The sequence below is a fragment of the Phascolarctos cinereus genome, unplaced genomic scaffold, assembly GCF_003287225.1.
Source record: "Phascolarctos cinereus isolate Bilbo 61053 unplaced genomic scaffold, phaCin_HiC Scaffold_5;HRSCAF=322, whole genome shotgun sequence".
Taxonomy (NCBI): domain Eukaryota; kingdom Metazoa; phylum Chordata; class Mammalia; order Diprotodontia; family Phascolarctidae; genus Phascolarctos; species Phascolarctos cinereus.
Genome location: NW_027555958.1, coordinates 52,686,704 through 52,703,212, shown reverse-complemented (window position 1 = coordinate 52,703,212; position 16,509 = coordinate 52,686,704). Strand labels below are relative to the sequence as shown.

The window sequence follows — 16,509 nt, the reverse complement described above, 5'->3', positions numbered from 1 at the left end:
AGAAGCTGAGTTCAAATCTGGCCTCATACACTTACTAGCTGTGTGACCCTAGGTAAGTCACTTAACCTCTGTTTGCCTCAGTGTCCTCAACCATAAAATGGGGATAATAACAGCACCTGCCTTCCAGCGTTGTAGTGAGGATCTAATGAGATAACAATTTGTAAGCTCTTAGCACAGTGCCTAGTACGTTGGTAACTGCTGCATAAATGTTAGCTATTATATAAACATGCAGATGTCCTCACAATCAAGTGCAGCAAATTGAGACAATTCTTTGTCTAACTCAAAGACCCAATGCCCTGTTATTTGCACTGGTACCAAATGAGGGGATGCAGGATGAACCAGATGTAAAAGCACTATTTCTGACGGCAGAGGACCTGGGTCCAAATACTGGCTCTGACATTTACTATTTATGCTACTGTGGGCAGCTCTCTTAACCTCTCTGGCCTCAGTTTCCTTATCTGCAAAGTGAGGGGCTTGGACCAGATGGTGTTAAAGTCCCTTCCAACTTTACAGCTGTGACTCTATGACTGCATCACAATCTGAACCCCAAGCCTTGTCTCTCACTGGTCTTCTCAGACCTTGTGATTTCGGTGCATCTGCTTCAGGTCATGGCTCCCATCTCTGGCCCTTTAGGCTCCAAAACTAGTCACGGCTCTTGATCCTGTCCTGTTCCCACTGAGATACTGCCCCCTAACAAGGCAGGCAACTCCCTCCCTATCTCTCTCCCCCCACTAATCCAACCCATTCTCTCAAAACTGAGGAACTTCAGTCCATCAGCCCCACAGAACCTGCTTAACCACGAAGGCTCCAGACGAAGCCTTACCCAGGTTGCGGCAGGGGGACCTGCATGGCTTTGCCTTACTGCCATGGGAATGTTGAATGACATTGAATCCAACTGGAGAGAGGCATCAGGAAAGCATCCCTGGTGCCTGCTAGCACTATCCAGAAGTCCCTCACCAAAGAAACATCAGACAAAAGTCTCTCTTAAGCCCCAAGGAAACCAGCTGAGTATGTGGCAGTGAGACCCAGACAATGCTGAGGGCCAGCCTCATAAGAGAGAGCTCTTTTGGCAGAGTACTTGAAGAAAAGTCTCCCCTGAGGTGCCTTGGTGAGGATGGCTGGAGCTTGGTGAGGTCCCAGGGCACCATCTTGCAGCTCACTGTAGGGCAGAGTTCCGCCAGTGAGTCATTTGGTCCGCTCCCTCGGGTGGCCACCTCCCTTGCCCTCTGTCTTCAGAAAGCTCCCTCACTGGTCACTGCCAAGCAACTGGATGCTCTCCTACACCCTTGATTTAAAATAACTATGCAGATGGAGTGTGGCACCCAAAATGACGGCAAGAGAAAAACTATTTTCTAACCCCCAGCTGGACTGCTCTTAATGAAGAGCTCTTTAGAAAGCCAGATGAGAACATGTGCGAAGTCCATCCTATAGACAAGAGCCAAATGACATTTTGGTAGAGGAGGCAGCATTCAGAAAATAATTTAAAAATATGGTCAGTCACTTACTAATGAATATCTATCTGACTATTAATGACGCCTGCAGGAGAATGGTTATGGCCACAGCCCCACCAGTCCCACCTTCCCCAGAGCAGCAATGGGATAGAAGGAAGAGCACATTGAACTTGGGAGGCAGGGGAACCTGGGTTTGAATCCTAGCTCTGGCATTTATTAGCTGAGGGATCCTGAGGCTGTCACTGTTTGAGCCTCAGTTTCCTGATCTGTGAAGTATAAGATTTAGAGCTGGAAAGGATCACAGACAGGACTACCTCAAAACACAGCTGAACAAGAATCCACTCTACATAGAAAGCGGTCATCCGGCTTTTGCTTGAAGACCACCAGTGAGAAGGAACTTGCTACCTCCCAAGGCAACTCAATCCAGCCTGGGATGGCTGTAATTGTTAGGAGCTATCACTTTCTTCCATTGCCCCTAATTCTACTCTCTCCCCCTTAGAATGTAAGCTCTTTCCCAGTTGGGATTGTTTCATTCTTTGGACTCGTATCCTCAGCATCTAGCCCAGCACTCCTTAAAGGCATGTTGTCTGATTGTAGCTAAGGAGACCAAGTCTAATCCCTCCTATTTCATACTCAGCCATCAGATCCTGCCCTAAGTCACAGGATCAAAGATTTGAAGTTGGAAGGGGATTCACAGGTCTTCTGATTCAACTCTTCCTTTTCATAGATGGAGAAACTGAGGCCATAGAGGTTAAATGACTTACAAAGTCATAAGATCATAGATCAGGAACTAGAAGAGACATCAGGGCTCAGAAAATCACAGATTATTATAATACTTTTTAAGAATAGGTAGCATTTACATACAGTAATACCATGTGCTAGTGATGCTTTTATATATTTATATAGTGCTTGCTATGTGCTTAGTACTTTACAATTATTATCTCATTTGATTCTTGCAATAGCCCTGGGAGGTAGGTGCTATTATTACTCCCATTTTACAGATGAGGAAACTGACGGAAATAGAGGTCAAGTGACTTGCCCAGGGTCACACAGCTAATAAGTGTCTGAGTACACAGTCTCCTCTGTGCACTATGGTATCCTCAAGCTTCCTAAAAAGATAGAAAGGACCTAAGAAGTCCTCTAGTCCTACTCCCTCATTTTTCAGATAAGGAAACTGAGGCCCAGGATTGCCCAAAGTCACAGGTAGGACTTGAACCCAAGTCCTCTGATTTAGAAGCCAATGCTCTTTCCATTATACACTGCAACCTTTTATCCAGGGGGCCAGACGTCCTCTGAAAAATAATCTGCTGTAAAATTCCCATTTTACAGAGTAGTAAGCTAAGGCCCAGATAAGCAAAGGACTAGCCAAAATATTTTAAAAGAGTATGCTAATGGTAATTTACATTTATATAGCATTTTCATGTCTATACAATGCTTTCTGCCTGAGGTAGTATTTATCTCCATTTTACAGATGGAAAAAGTGAGGTTTTGAACACCTTACTTGCCTATTATGACCTAGTTAGCAGTGTGATGCAGAATTTGAACCCAGCATCTCCTGACTTTGAATCCAGTTTCTCTCCACTCTGCTCCATCATACAAAGTCTTGACTGTACCAGCCTCAGGCGGACTGACTAGTAACTTGGTTAACTTAACAAAATAGCTTTCCCTCTCAAGCCTGGCAGCAGAAAGGGTTTTTCTCACGTCAAGATGATTCTTTGATTCACTTCCTTGGATGAAAAAAAATTTCCCCCTTAGGTTGGTAGAATGTGACAGAGAGGCAGCTAAATATTGCCATAGTACACAGAACACTGGGTCTGGAGTTAGGAAGATCTGAGTTCAAATCCTACCTCAGACACTCACTAGCTGTGTGACTTTGGGCAAGCCTCTTAACTTTTTGCTTCAGTTTCCTCAACTGTAAAATGGGGATAATAACAGCACCTAACTCCTAGGGTTGTGGGACTCAAGTGAGATAATATTTGCAAAGTGCCTGACACATTGCAGGCCCCATATAAATGTGAGTTATTAGTATTACAAAGACCAGACTTTACCTTTGACCATATCTTGTCATAATTTAGATTGACTAAGTTGAGGGAATTATTGATGATGCTACTGGGGCCCTGAACAAGTTGCTTAGGCTCTCTAGATCTCAGATTCCTGGCTTATAAAAGAAGGGAATTCAAAGAGATGTTCTGTAAGGTTTTTGCTGCTTCTAAGCCCATATGACTCCCTGACTTTTGAAAAGCAGCCTGGGCAAATATATCCCCAGGATGTCAGGCCAGTGGGCAGTTTCTGAGGGCTCGGATCACTGCTGGCTCTTCACCCCTCTTCCTGTCCTCTTCCTCAGAAATTAACATGGAAATTATTTCAGAGAAGAGGCATCATTCCCGTTGGCTTTGCCACTGCACCCTAAGGAGTAGGGGGCTTGGTGAGGTTAGGGACTGGGGGGGTGGCTTTCCATCTGACTTGGGGGCTGACACCTCCTATATGTACTATCTCCTCTGTTAGAATGGGAACTTCTCATGAGCAGACATTTGTATCCCCAATGCTTTACACACAGCCAGTGCTTAATAAATGCTCATTTATTCATTTTCCCTTTCCCCTCCTAGAAAAGCACAAGAATTGCAAGTGGTGGAATGGAAACAGTACCAGATTGGCAGGCAGCAGACAGGTTCACGCACCCTGACTCTAACACTGACCATGGATAAGCATGTTCTGCAACTTCTCTGATCCTCCATTTCTTAATCTTTAAAATGGGAATAATGATACTTTCCCACTGCCTACCTGGCAGGGTTGGTGTGAGGGAAGAGCTCCATGAATTCATTTTTGTTATTATTAATCTTCCCACCTTCCCCATTCCCCCTCCCCTCCCCCACCATTGTCTACACTGAGCTGGTTTAGGGAATCTGAATTCACTTACCCATGTAGAAATACTCAGGGGTTTTACCCTCTGAAGATAAATCCTTTACTATGCCTCCAAACCGAAGCCACAGGCCAAAAGCAATGACAGCAGATCCTGCCAGCTGAAAGATAAACAAGACCGTTAGCATCTGCTCCAGCAGGTCTGTGAAGGCAGCTAACGGTGCTGCCTGTGGCATGGAACATCCAGAAATGGATGGGAAGGCCAAGAACATCATCACCACCAAAATCCATAACACTGACCGACGTTCACCATCGGGCTTTAACGTTTATGAAGCGCTTTCCATACATTATCTCATTTGATCTTCATAACAACCTCAGGGGAGAGGTGCTATTTTTATCCCGATTTTGCAGAAGAGGAAACGGGGACAAACAGAAGTCAAGTGACTTACCCAGGGTCACACAGCTAGTAAGTAACTGAGGCCAGATTTAAACTCAGGTTGTAGGATGATAACAGCTCACGTTATTAGAGAGTGCTTTAAAGATTGACAAAGTGCCTTCTACACAACAGCCTTTCAAGGTACACAGTGCAGGTGTTATTATCATAACCATTTTATAAACTCAGCAAACAACTTGCTTGAAGCCTCCAAACCCAGCTCTCTTGAATCCAAATCCAGTTGCTCCATTAAACCATATTGCACACAGAATGTGAAATCTTTTTTTTTGTTTTTCATTAGAAATTATGTAGGGCTGCTAGGTGACACGGTGGATAGAGCACGAGGCCTGGAGTCAGGAAGACTCATCTTTATGAGTTCAGACCTGGCCTCAAATGCTTACTAGCTGCGTGACCCTGACCAAGTCACTTCACCCTGTTTGCCTCAGTTTCCACATCTATGAAATGAGCTAGAGAAGGAAATGGCAAACCATTCCAATATCTTTGCCAAGAAAATTCCAAATGGGGTCAGGAAGAGTCAGATGGGACTGAACAACAACAGGAACTATTTTCCTCTTTTTCTCAAGTCTACTACATTGCTGGCACCTAGAACGTGGCAGGAGCCTTCTCAAATAGACTTGAGTCATTTGTCATGTGGACCCACTTGTGCAGTAAGAAATGTCAGCAGACACTTTCAGAGCCATAGGGTCGCATTGAGAGAAATCATCCCCCAAATCCTGGGGTGTGGAGGTGGGAAGGGGGGAAAAAGACTCACATTTCTAAACTAGAAGAAAACAAATCCATAAAATAGTCACCCCACACCTTCTGAGTCTGTAGTCCCCAATTTGAAAATTTCCTCAGATTTCCCATTCCCCTTTCATCCCCCACACCTTCTTTGCCCCTAGCTACTACTGCCTACTACACTAACTAGTGGTGATGTTGCAGGCAGGGAGATGGCCCAGGCTTATTTTTTTTGGTTGCTATTTTGAGTTTCCATGGAAAGTGAGAAAGGAAAAAATAATTTTCTGAAAAAAAAAAAAAAGGCCTCGTCTGTATGCCGTGTGGCCTGAAGTAGAGTCTGAATTGCTGTCCCAAGCAAAACCTGGGCCGACTGTGCAGCTGGTAGAGTAATCACTTTGCTTCCTTTCTTTCACCAGTCTGAAGCCTTCTGTGAGGCTAAGTTTGAGAAGCTAAAGCTGGAAGTCTTCTTGCCCCCTTAGGGCTTGCCTCTCCAGGACTCCAAGATCTTAAGACCGGGCCAGTGGCCTCACGGCTGCTAGAAGGCATGCCCAGGCCTCCAACAGCCTGCTTGAATTTCAATGTACCCATCAATTAACAGAAATTTATTGGGTACCTACTGTGTGCAAGATGCAGTGGAAAAGCTTCCCAGATGAATAAAAGGCTACCTCCCCCTAAGGTCAGAATTTAAACCTTGCAGTCACACTCACGTAAGGTGAACTATTTGCAAAATCTTGTTCTCTCAAACATACATGAACACATATACTTTCTTTAATAGTGTTTTTCCCAATTACATGTAAAGATAGTTTTCAACATTCATTTTTGTAAAATTTTGAGTTCCAAATTTTTCTCCCTCCCTCCTGTCTCTTCCCAAGACAGCAAGCAATCTGATATAGGTTATACATGTACAATCATGTTAAACTTGATTGTTAATATTTCCACATTAGTCAACACATATACTTTCTGTCTCTCAAACATATATGAACACATACATACATATACTCTCCCTCTCCTCTCCTGTCCCCTCCCTCCTCCTCCCTCCCTCTTTCCCTCTCCTTCCTTCTCTCTCTTCCTCTCTCCTCCCTCCATCCTATCTCTCTTTCTTTCTCTCCTCTCATCCCTCCCTCCCTCCTCTCTCTGCCTCTCTGATCTTTCTGAAATATAAGGCTATTTATACAGATTCAGGAAGTGCCTGGCCTACATTGAATAGAAGTAGAAGTAGATTTCAGTTCAATGTAAAGGGGGATGGGGGGAAACTTTTCTATAACCGTAATAACGAGCTGTCCCAAATGAAATAAGCCTTCTCAGGAAGTAATGGGTTCCCCCTCACCAGAGGCCCTCAGGCAAAGGCTGGATGGATATCCACTGTCAAGGGTGTTGCAGAGGACCTTCCTGCCTGCTTTGACTCCATTTCCTCTGATGTTTTTTCCAACTCTGGAATTCTGTGATCTTTGAGGATTTCTTCCATGTCGGCACCCTCCTCCTCCTCTTTTTCTTTCTCCTCCCTATTTCCCTCCCCCAAGGCCAACCTCAGATCTAAGAAGGTGGCCTAAGAAAAGAAAAGTAATGCTGCTATAGCAAGGAGAAGAAAAGTGAGAAAGGCCAGATCAGGAGGACAGCTCCAGCCACTGGACTCTTCAGCACTGAGCAAAAGGCTAACTGGATAATGAATGTGATGCATAGCTGAAGGAGCACAGCCTGCCTTGCTTTGTAATGTGATTTTTGTGCTTGATAGAATTTGATTTAAAGCATGGCATGGCGTCTTCATGTTCAGTCCGTGAAAAGAGAGGAAAGAACTGAGCCGGAGAGAGCTGGGTTTGGAAGGAGGCAGTAATGGTATTGTGGGTTTTCCCCATGTAAACAGAGGGCTTATCCCCAAGATTTGTACCCTCCCTGGCCAGGACAGCAGGCGACTTCTATGGACGCTATGAGGGAAAAACCTCATGGCCAAAACCAACATATTTTAGCCTGTGGGATTATTTTAAGGAATGACAAAGTTTCAAAAATACAACGCAGAGCTGCTATTGATAGAGTACCAAGTCCAAACCTGCAACCGCGGAGAACCCTGAAGAGGAGGAGGAGGAGGGGGAGGAAGTGACGAGTGCAGGGAGATCCCATCGCGGGCCACATTTTTGGAATCTCTGTATACAAACTCTAATTTATAGCTGTCTGGGATGATTCCACCCAGACGGAACACATTTGTCCACTCTGGCACTGATGTGTTTGATGCAGAGTGGAAAATCAGAAGAGGGGTTGCCGTTTAAAGCCACCGGGCCATGACGAGAGCTCTGCCCTCCCTTACCCACCCCCTGAAACCACAAGGATATCCTCCAGGGTCAAGGCAATGGTGGCTGGAATGAATTTCATCACTGTATGACAGAAGGAACTGGCTTATTGGCGTGACTGTTCGCCAGAGCGCACATGGATACCTTGGGCTGTTCTGATCAGGCCCTTTTAAACTTGTGGCGAGGGACAGGGCTGATGTTCCTTTGACCAGTTCTGTTTTATAGTCATGTAGATATTTTGAGCACCAGCCTTGGAGTTAGGAAGACATGGGTTCAAATCCGGCCTCAGACACTTCCTAGCTATGTGACCCCGGGCAAGCCACTTAATCCTATTTGCCTCAGTTTCCTCATATGTAAAATGAGCTGGAGAAGGAAATGGCAAACCACTCCAGCATCTCTGCCAAGAGCATCCCAAATGGGGTCATGAAGAGTCAGACATGACTGAACAACAAAATCATTCTGATAACTTGGCTTCTGAATATTTTTTATATATTCTTATAGAGGCAGCTAAGTGGCACAGTGGGCCCAGGAAAATCTGAGTTCAAATCCTGCCTCAGACACTCTGGATAAGTCACTTAACTTTTATCTTCCTCAGTTTCCTCATCTGTAAAACGAGGAACCCTATATCCAAGATTCTTGCAAGGATCAAATGAAATAATGTTTGTAAAGCACTTTGTAAACCTTAAAGCACTATCTAAATGCTAGCTATTATTATTATTATACTTTTAAATGAAAAAATATCTTTTAAACATGTCCTGAGCATCAACCGAATGTTGGATGGACGCTGTATGAAGAATAGAACCAGACATGGTTCTGGTGCAGTTAACGTCAATAAATCCACAACCACAATAGGGGAAGAGCCTGTGATTTCACTGGCATGGAGAATTCCTTTTATGGGAGCTTCCTCCATCAATGCAGACCAAAATCTGTCTTTGGCTCAGTAATAAACAAGAACATTTTGAGACCCAAATGAGATAATGGTTGTAAAGAGCTTTGCAAACCTTAAGGCACCATATAAATGCCAGTTATTGTTATTGTTGTTATTATTCTTACTAGCTTCCGGTTGCCAGGCCTCCAGCCTAGTAATGACTCCATTCCTTCTGCTAAACTGCTCAGCTCAAGCAGGACTCACAGAACCTAGAAAGGAGCATCCTGGTAAATGTTTAATAACCCAGCTGGGGTCTTGGGAGGGGATATGTGCGTGCAAAACACTTTTAAATGTAATCTCATTATTAACACTTTCTTAAGTCTAGACAATCAATGAAACAATAAATCCAGCTCTGACTTGTAGCAATGCCGATTTCTGAAATACTCCCCCTGAAAATGTAACAATGAGCCTGCCTCCAGCTCCCTGCTAATAAGAAGTCCTTGGGAGTATCTGGAAATGAACTAAAGTTGTGACTTATTTGGGGTCACACAGCTAGTATCAGAGGTGAGATTTTCACGGGAAAACACATTCAGAGCAGGAAGGGACCTTGGGGCCATCAAGCCCAACACTCATTTTATAGATGAGGGGAAACTGAGGCAAGGATGCCCATTATCAACACTATTATTCATTATTGTTCTAGAAGTGCTAGCTATAGCATTAAAAGAAGACAAAGAAATTGAAGCCCAATACTTTTATTTTATAGATGAAGGGAAACTGAGGCAGACAAAAGTTCAGTGACTCGTCCCAAGTCACACAGCTAGTCTTCCTGACTCTAAGCCAAGCACTCTAACTACTGTGTCACACAGCTGCTCTAGATGTTTCTAATTTCAAGGCTTAATACTCCATCTACTGAGCCGTGCTGCAGATAATAACTGTGTTCATACAGTTGCCGGGTTTGTCTTAGCAGGTATACTTCTGAGTATTTCATAGTATGCAATTATTTTAAATGGGAGTTCTTTTTTCTATCTCTTCCGCTGCACTTTGGTGGTAATATATAGAAATGCTGATGACTTATGTGGATTTATTTTATATCCTATAACTTTGCTGAAGTTAATCATTTCAACTAGTTTTTTAGTTGATTGTCTAAGTATATCATCATATCTCCTGCAAAGAGTGATAGTTTTGTTTCCTTATTGCCTATTCTGATTCAATTTCTTTGTCTCTCTCTCTCTCTCTCTCTCTCTCTCTCTCTCTCTCTCTCTCTCTCTCTCTCTCTCTCTCTCTCTCTCTTTTTTCTTTTTTTGGTAAGGCAATCAGGTTTCAGTGACTTGCCCAAGGTCATGCAGCTAGTAAGTGTCAAGTGTCTGAGGCTGGATTTTATTTCATGTCCTTCTGACTCCACAGCTGAAGCTCTGTCTATTGCGCTACCTCTCCGCCCTCTTCGTCTTCTCTTAATGCTACAGCTAGCATTTCTAAAACAATACTGAATAATAGTGGTGATAATGGGCATCCTTGCTTCACCCCTGATCTTAAATGGAAAGGCTTTTAGCTTATCCCCATTACAAATAATGCTTCATGCTGCCACTTATAAAAAAAAGAAATCCACCAACAAGCCAAGTGAATTCTTAGAAAAGTTCACAAAGATTCCAATTCGGTCAGAAACAATCTGTGTTTGGTACCAATCAACCCCCTCACCACTCCCAATCAGGGCAAGTTTAGTAGATTATTTGAGATGCAAACATCATATGGATGAAAGAACATTGGATCTGGAATCAAAAGACCTGGGTTTAAGTCCCAGTTCTGCCACTTACTAGCTGTGGATAAATAATCTAACCTCTCTGAGTCTCAGTTCTCTCATCAGTAAAATGGGGTGAATAATGCTTATACTATCCAGTACTTCACAGGGTGAAGGGAGTGTTTTGTAAAAATTTAAGTAACAAATACATGTGGATTGTTATTGTTAGGAAGAGGGTTGAAGGAAGGACCTAACCACCCTATAGCCTTCTGCGATCTGATTCCAATGCCTCCCTTTAGCATTCTTCCGTTTGGGAGAGGGTTGTTATTTCCCAGAAGGCCAATAATAAAATGAATAGGTTACCTAGGAAGCCTGGAGGGCCAGAGAAGGGGTAACCCACTCCCACGAACACATTAACATGAGCATCTACTGGATACACTAGCTATCACCTTGGAAAGCAGATGGCAGGCACCTTGAGGGAATGCGACACTGAAGAGTGTTGTTGGGAAAAGTGAAGAGCTTGAAGCTGTGAGCAGGGGAGGTAACCTGGGGTGGGACATTTAAGGGGAGGTTCCCCTGGCAGCAGCGTGGAGGCTCCAGATGACTACTTTAAGAAGAAGGCCTCACAGACTCACAGCAAACATTCATTAAGTCCCTCCTATATGTCAGGCATTGTGCTAAGTGCTGGGGATACAAAAGAAAGGCAAAATATCCCTGCCTTCAAGGAGCCCACAATATAATGGATACGAGACAGGATGCAAACAACTATGTACAAATAAGATACATACAGGATAAATTGGAGATAATCCACAGAGGGAAGGCACTAGCATTAAAGGGGACTGGGAAAGGATGTTAGAATTGGAAAGCACCACAGAAGACATCTGGTCCATCTACCTCATCTTACAGATAGGGCCACTAAGGCCCAGAAAGGATGAGTGATTTGTTCAGCACCATGCCTTGTATATAGCATAGGGATATAATAAGTTCATGTTGAATGGAATTGACTTGCCAAGGTCACGCTGCTCAGCGCTCTTGCCTCTGGTCCTGCTCCTGCTCCCATGCTTACACTCATCCATGTTTCTTTGCCTGGAATGCTTTTCCTCCTTTCTGGACTCATTGAGCCCCTCGCCTCCTTCTCAATGTCTTTGCTGAGCCGTCTAATCTCCAGTGCTCCTTCCCACCCAAGAATTTCATATTTTGCATTAGATTGTGAGCTCCTTGAGGGCAGGGACTATCCTTTTGCGTCTTTTTGTATACTCATAATTCAGCACAGTGCCTGGCACATAGTAGGTGCTTAATCAATGTTTTTGCAGTTGGGTCCCACTCTTTGTGCCTCTATTTGGGGTTTTCTTGGCAAAGATACTGGAGTGGTTTGCCATTTCCTTCTCCAGTAATAAATGTTTAATGATTGTAGTTTCTTATCTGTGCATATGTTTTTTCTTACCAGCAGTGATGAGACCTTCAAGATAAGGAGCCACGTTTGTGTTACCAGTGCCTAGAGAGGCATCATAGCGGAATAGATGGAGAGCTGGCCTCAGTGGGTCAACTAACATTTTTAGGCTCAGAATGAGAAGACCTAGGTTCAGGACCTGCCTTTACTTATACTAGCTTTGTCACTTAGCCTCTTAGTTCTCAGGACAACTCCCTAAGACTGTAAATGACAGAGGTGTGGACCTGCATTGGTGGAGGGACTTTCTTTATCTGGGAGTTCCCAATACCGGTTAAATTGCAAGTCTGGGCCCTAGTCCTATTCCATATTTCTAGAACCTAGATCAGTGTGTGGCACATAATAGGTGCTTAATAAATGCTTGTTGAATTGAATACCTTAGGGAAAATTTATGGTAGAAACATTGCTACTTTTGCAGGGACCTCTGTGATTCCAGCATGTCAAAGAGCCAGGCTATTGGACACATGAAATGGGCTTTGACATCATTATTTGGGCCCAAAGGATCCTTACTTATAAACAACCAATGCTCCCAAAACCACCAGCATTTGAAAATGAGACAACTGTAAGTGGTTGGGAAAATTATGTTCACTGTTTACGCAAGGAAAAGCAGAAGGTGGAAAATACTAATGGAAAGATATCAGTGGAAGAACTTGCCAGTGCCCTCTAAACCAAGAGAGGATTGTATGTTTTCATGTGCAATTTATAAGAAGAAGCTGGATCTCAAGAATTTCAGTAGCTAACCATATTCCAGAGAATTTTTGGAATATGAAATTACAAATTGCAAGCATATGTCTTCTGAACATGAACCGCCTCTTCAAAAAGTTTTTTTTAAAAAAAATCAGAATAGAAGAATCCCAGAAGGGATTAGAAAGCATTTAGGCAAAGTGGATAAACAAAAATATTTCCTTTAGGTGTGGCCATCTGCCCAAACCATGTCAATTAGAATGAATAAGAATTCCTTAATGGATTTCAATTCAATTTCCCCCATTCCTGAGGTTTCTTGATGAAGTGACTTTTTTGAGTGTGTTTCATATCAATGGCCAATTAACCTCTTCAGCATTTCTTGAATAAGTTTCCTTCTTCCCAATCACATGGCCACCAACCTCATTCAGGCAGGCCCTTATCATGTCAGGCTAGACCTGTAATAGACTCACAACTCCTCTGGTTCTTCCGGCATCTCTGTACCTAGTCCTCCTCCTTCATCATCACTGGCTGAGCAAAACACAGCTCTGAACTCATCACTCAAAAATCTTCAGAGGTTCCCCACTGCCTAGCAAATAGAGTATAAACTGCTTAGTTGGCCTGGCATTATAGCCTCTCATAATCTGGCCCCAACCTTCCCCTCTGTGTTCCTGTTGAGACTGGATTGCCACCCCCTCCCTTCTCCTCCTGCTTTCTTCCAACTTCTTTCTTCTACCATCTCCTGTCCTCAAGGGGCTTATAATATAATTGGGAAGAGAGAAATAAGACACATCCACAATGGATTCCCCTTTGTCACCTCCACCTTTTGAAATATTTCCCTTCTTAAAAACGGCAAACTCAGATGGCACTTCCCTTGTTGATGCCTTTTGTGATTTTCCTCATCTGAAAGTGACTTCTACATTCCATGAGCTCTAACATTAAGTACCTTGACTATATAATTATCATATTCTAATTTGTGTTATAGTTATTTGTGGATATTACTTCCCATTTAAAGAAGCTCTTTGAGGGAAAGGACTGTATTCTTATTTCATCATTGTATCTCTATTTTTATTAAAATGGTTACCATAGAGAAGGCAGTAGAGGAGGATCAGGGTGGGGATAAGCAGAAGCAATGAAGAAGTTTCAAGAAGAACAGAAGTGAAAGAGGCCATTAGAGAAATGTGTAATAGGAAGAGAAGATGGGCTGGTCATGTAGCAAGGGTGAGGGATGACAGGTGGCTGACCAGAATGTTCCACTGGTATCCCAGTGATGTCGGAAGAAAATGAGGAAGGCCTCAAGTATGTTAGGTTGACCCCCTAAGGCAAACGTATGGGACAACACGGACAAGAGTCACAGGATGGACAGGCACAAATGGGCTGGGATCTGCACCCCTGGGGGAACTTCCAAATGGATGAGATCACAGATCCATTTGAGTGTTCCTAAATCTAGCCCAGCATATTGTGTGTTGCTGCTGAATTAGATCAAAGTGAAGGAAATCCAAGAATGCTTTATGATTCCCAAGCATGGCTGGATTGTGAACCCAGACAACTAGTGGTAGGCTGGGTTGGGAGTCAGGAAGATCTGAGTTCAAAATCAACCTCAGATACTGTGTAACCCTGGGCAAGTCACCACACCTGTTTGCCTCAGTTTCCTCATCTGTAAAATGAGAAAAATAAAGCACCTACCTCCCAGGGTTTCTGGGAGGAGATTCTCTGCACACCTCGAGGTGCCATATACACGCCAGTTATTGTGATTGTTGTTATTATATTGTCTTAAAGGGGCATTGCCCATTTGTGCTATATCAGGGAAGTCACTTATCCTTTGTCAGGCTCGGTGATTTTTGCTACAAAATGACAAAGGTGGAGCAGATGATCTCTGTGGGCCCTGCTAGCCCTGACACTCTTTGAACAACAACCGGTGTGGTCGCTTGGACTTTGGGCTCTTTGAGGATACAGAGTATAGCAAATGGATTTGTGGGAACAGAAACTCTGCCTCCTGGCTTAACGTAGTAATTCAGTCATCCTCTTCTAGAGTGGCTGATCAGCTTCACTCATGAGGCCTACTCCAATCCAACAGCTAGCAGGGCCTTGAAGACACCATTCACATTGCCAGTGCAGCACCAACATTTCTCCGCGATGCTCGCAGAAAGTTCTTAAGCAGAGGTGACAGCATTTCCTGCGCCCACATTTGGCCAACTCATCTGAGCGTCTTTATGAGAGGCTGGAGAGGTGGAGAACCTGAGTCCTATTTCTGATCCTGCTACTTCCTGTGATCTTAGCTAAGAAATAGAGGGGATCCTTTCTTGGGTATGGATTGAACTAGATGGTCCCTGAGGTCCTTTCCAGCTCTGAGATTCTAAAAATGACTATTTCTGGACCTCAGCTTCCTCATCTGTAAAATAGGCACATTGGATTCAATAATCTGTAAGGTTCCTTCCAGCTCAAAATCCTAGGATTCTTTTAACTTGTAGGTCATCAGTAGTAACAGAGAACTATCAGATGCCCTGGAATCAAGAGGATACCGATAGGAAACACTGGGTTTGAGGATTCAAGGTTGCCCAGCACAAATACCTCTGGGAGCACTTTAGAAATCCTCAGTCAAATATATAATCAACCAAATTTCCCCCCCCCCAAACTATGACAATATGGGTCCCTTATAGCTCTTAATTTGTAATCCTATGATTCTGTGAAGTAGGCATTTAAAAAAAAAATTCTGAACCCATCATTTTGGCATAGGGGTAAAGAAACTCCTTCCACCAAAGCAGGATAACAGATCTTTCAAAATTCAATAGTCATAGAGTTACCTTGGGGCCCTGAGATGCTAAGTGATTTGCCCAGAATCACTAAGCCAGTAGGAATCAGGGGAAGGATTTGAACCCAGGTTTTTAGCTCTTTTTCTACTACACCTCAAATGGCAGCTTACTACAGATATTACTATTGTCCTTTTACAGGTGAGAAAACTGAGGTGCGGAGGGTTTAAGTGATTTGCCCGTGGTCACACAGCTGGTAGATATTAAGAGGTGGGATGGGAGCCAAGTCTCTGCCAGCTAACAGACCAATGTTCTTTCCATCGCGCGCTATCATTTTATATACAACTTAGTCTACTGTGGATTCAAACAAAAGCCCAAACATCATCTCAGGCCTAGAGCTGTCTTCATTATAAGCTTTTAAGCTGATAATTGCTCTTGTTGGGAAATCAGATCACAGATGGGAGCTGCATCACAGATGGGAGTTGCATCACAGAGCACCCTACTCAATTCTGGTCACAAGAAGCATTAGGAGCTACAAATCAGAAGCCCATTTGCTCTAGGACCTGATGTGGCATTTTTTCAGGGAAGAAGAAAAAGTAGGTTTTCATCCTATTATTATGCAGTATCAAAATCAGGGAGATGGCAGGAGCGGGGTATGGAGGTGGGGGATTTGGCAGAAGTAAGGTAATTTAAAAAAAAACAACCTAGAAACAAATGTCATATTGATTTCACTTGGAAAAAAAATCCAAGGGGCCACTCAGCTGAATTTTTACCAGCAAGTACAGGTGAGGCAGAATCAGGCAAGATACTAGTGGTTGGTTGGTCTGGAAATACCAAACGCTAAATGTTCCCTGAGCTGCTAACTTATCCTCCTCCTCATGCTCTGCATAAGACTTTTTGTGAAGTTCCTGGAATACGCCCGTCAGGTAAGGTGATATTTACATATAGTTACTACTTGCTTCTCTGTACTGGGAAGGCAGCAGGGGTGCAAACACAAAGTCCAAATCGTTGCTATAGGGCCTTGGGGTGCAGGATATGACTATTTTATTGTCCTGTTGACAAATTTACCTCCTTCTGTTTGATATCGACCAGTCACTCCTAACTTTGGCAGGGGTGTGTGTGTGTGTGTGTGTGTGGCCCCTTTGACAGTCTGGTGAATTCTGTGGACCCCTTCTCAGAATAATGCTTTTTAAATGCATAAAATAGAATACACAGGATCAAAAAGGAAACTAATTATATTGAAATACAGTTTTAAATACACAGGT

At 43.5% G+C, this 16,509-nt stretch overlaps 1 protein-coding gene across 2 annotated transcripts in view; it reads right to left on the bottom strand.

Annotated features, from left to right (window-relative positions):
* TSPAN2 (tetraspanin 2) overlaps positions 1-16,509 on the bottom strand; it is a 61,730-nt gene that overhangs the window by 33,052 nt on the left and 12,169 nt on the right. For both annotated transcript variants that reach the window (XM_021002496.2, XM_021002488.2), the window contains exon 2: positions 4,369-4,471. In XM_021002496.2, coding sequence (XP_020858155.1) covers positions 4,369-4,471 — 103 coding nt within the window. The remainder of the gene's footprint in view (positions 1-4,368; positions 4,472-16,509) is intronic.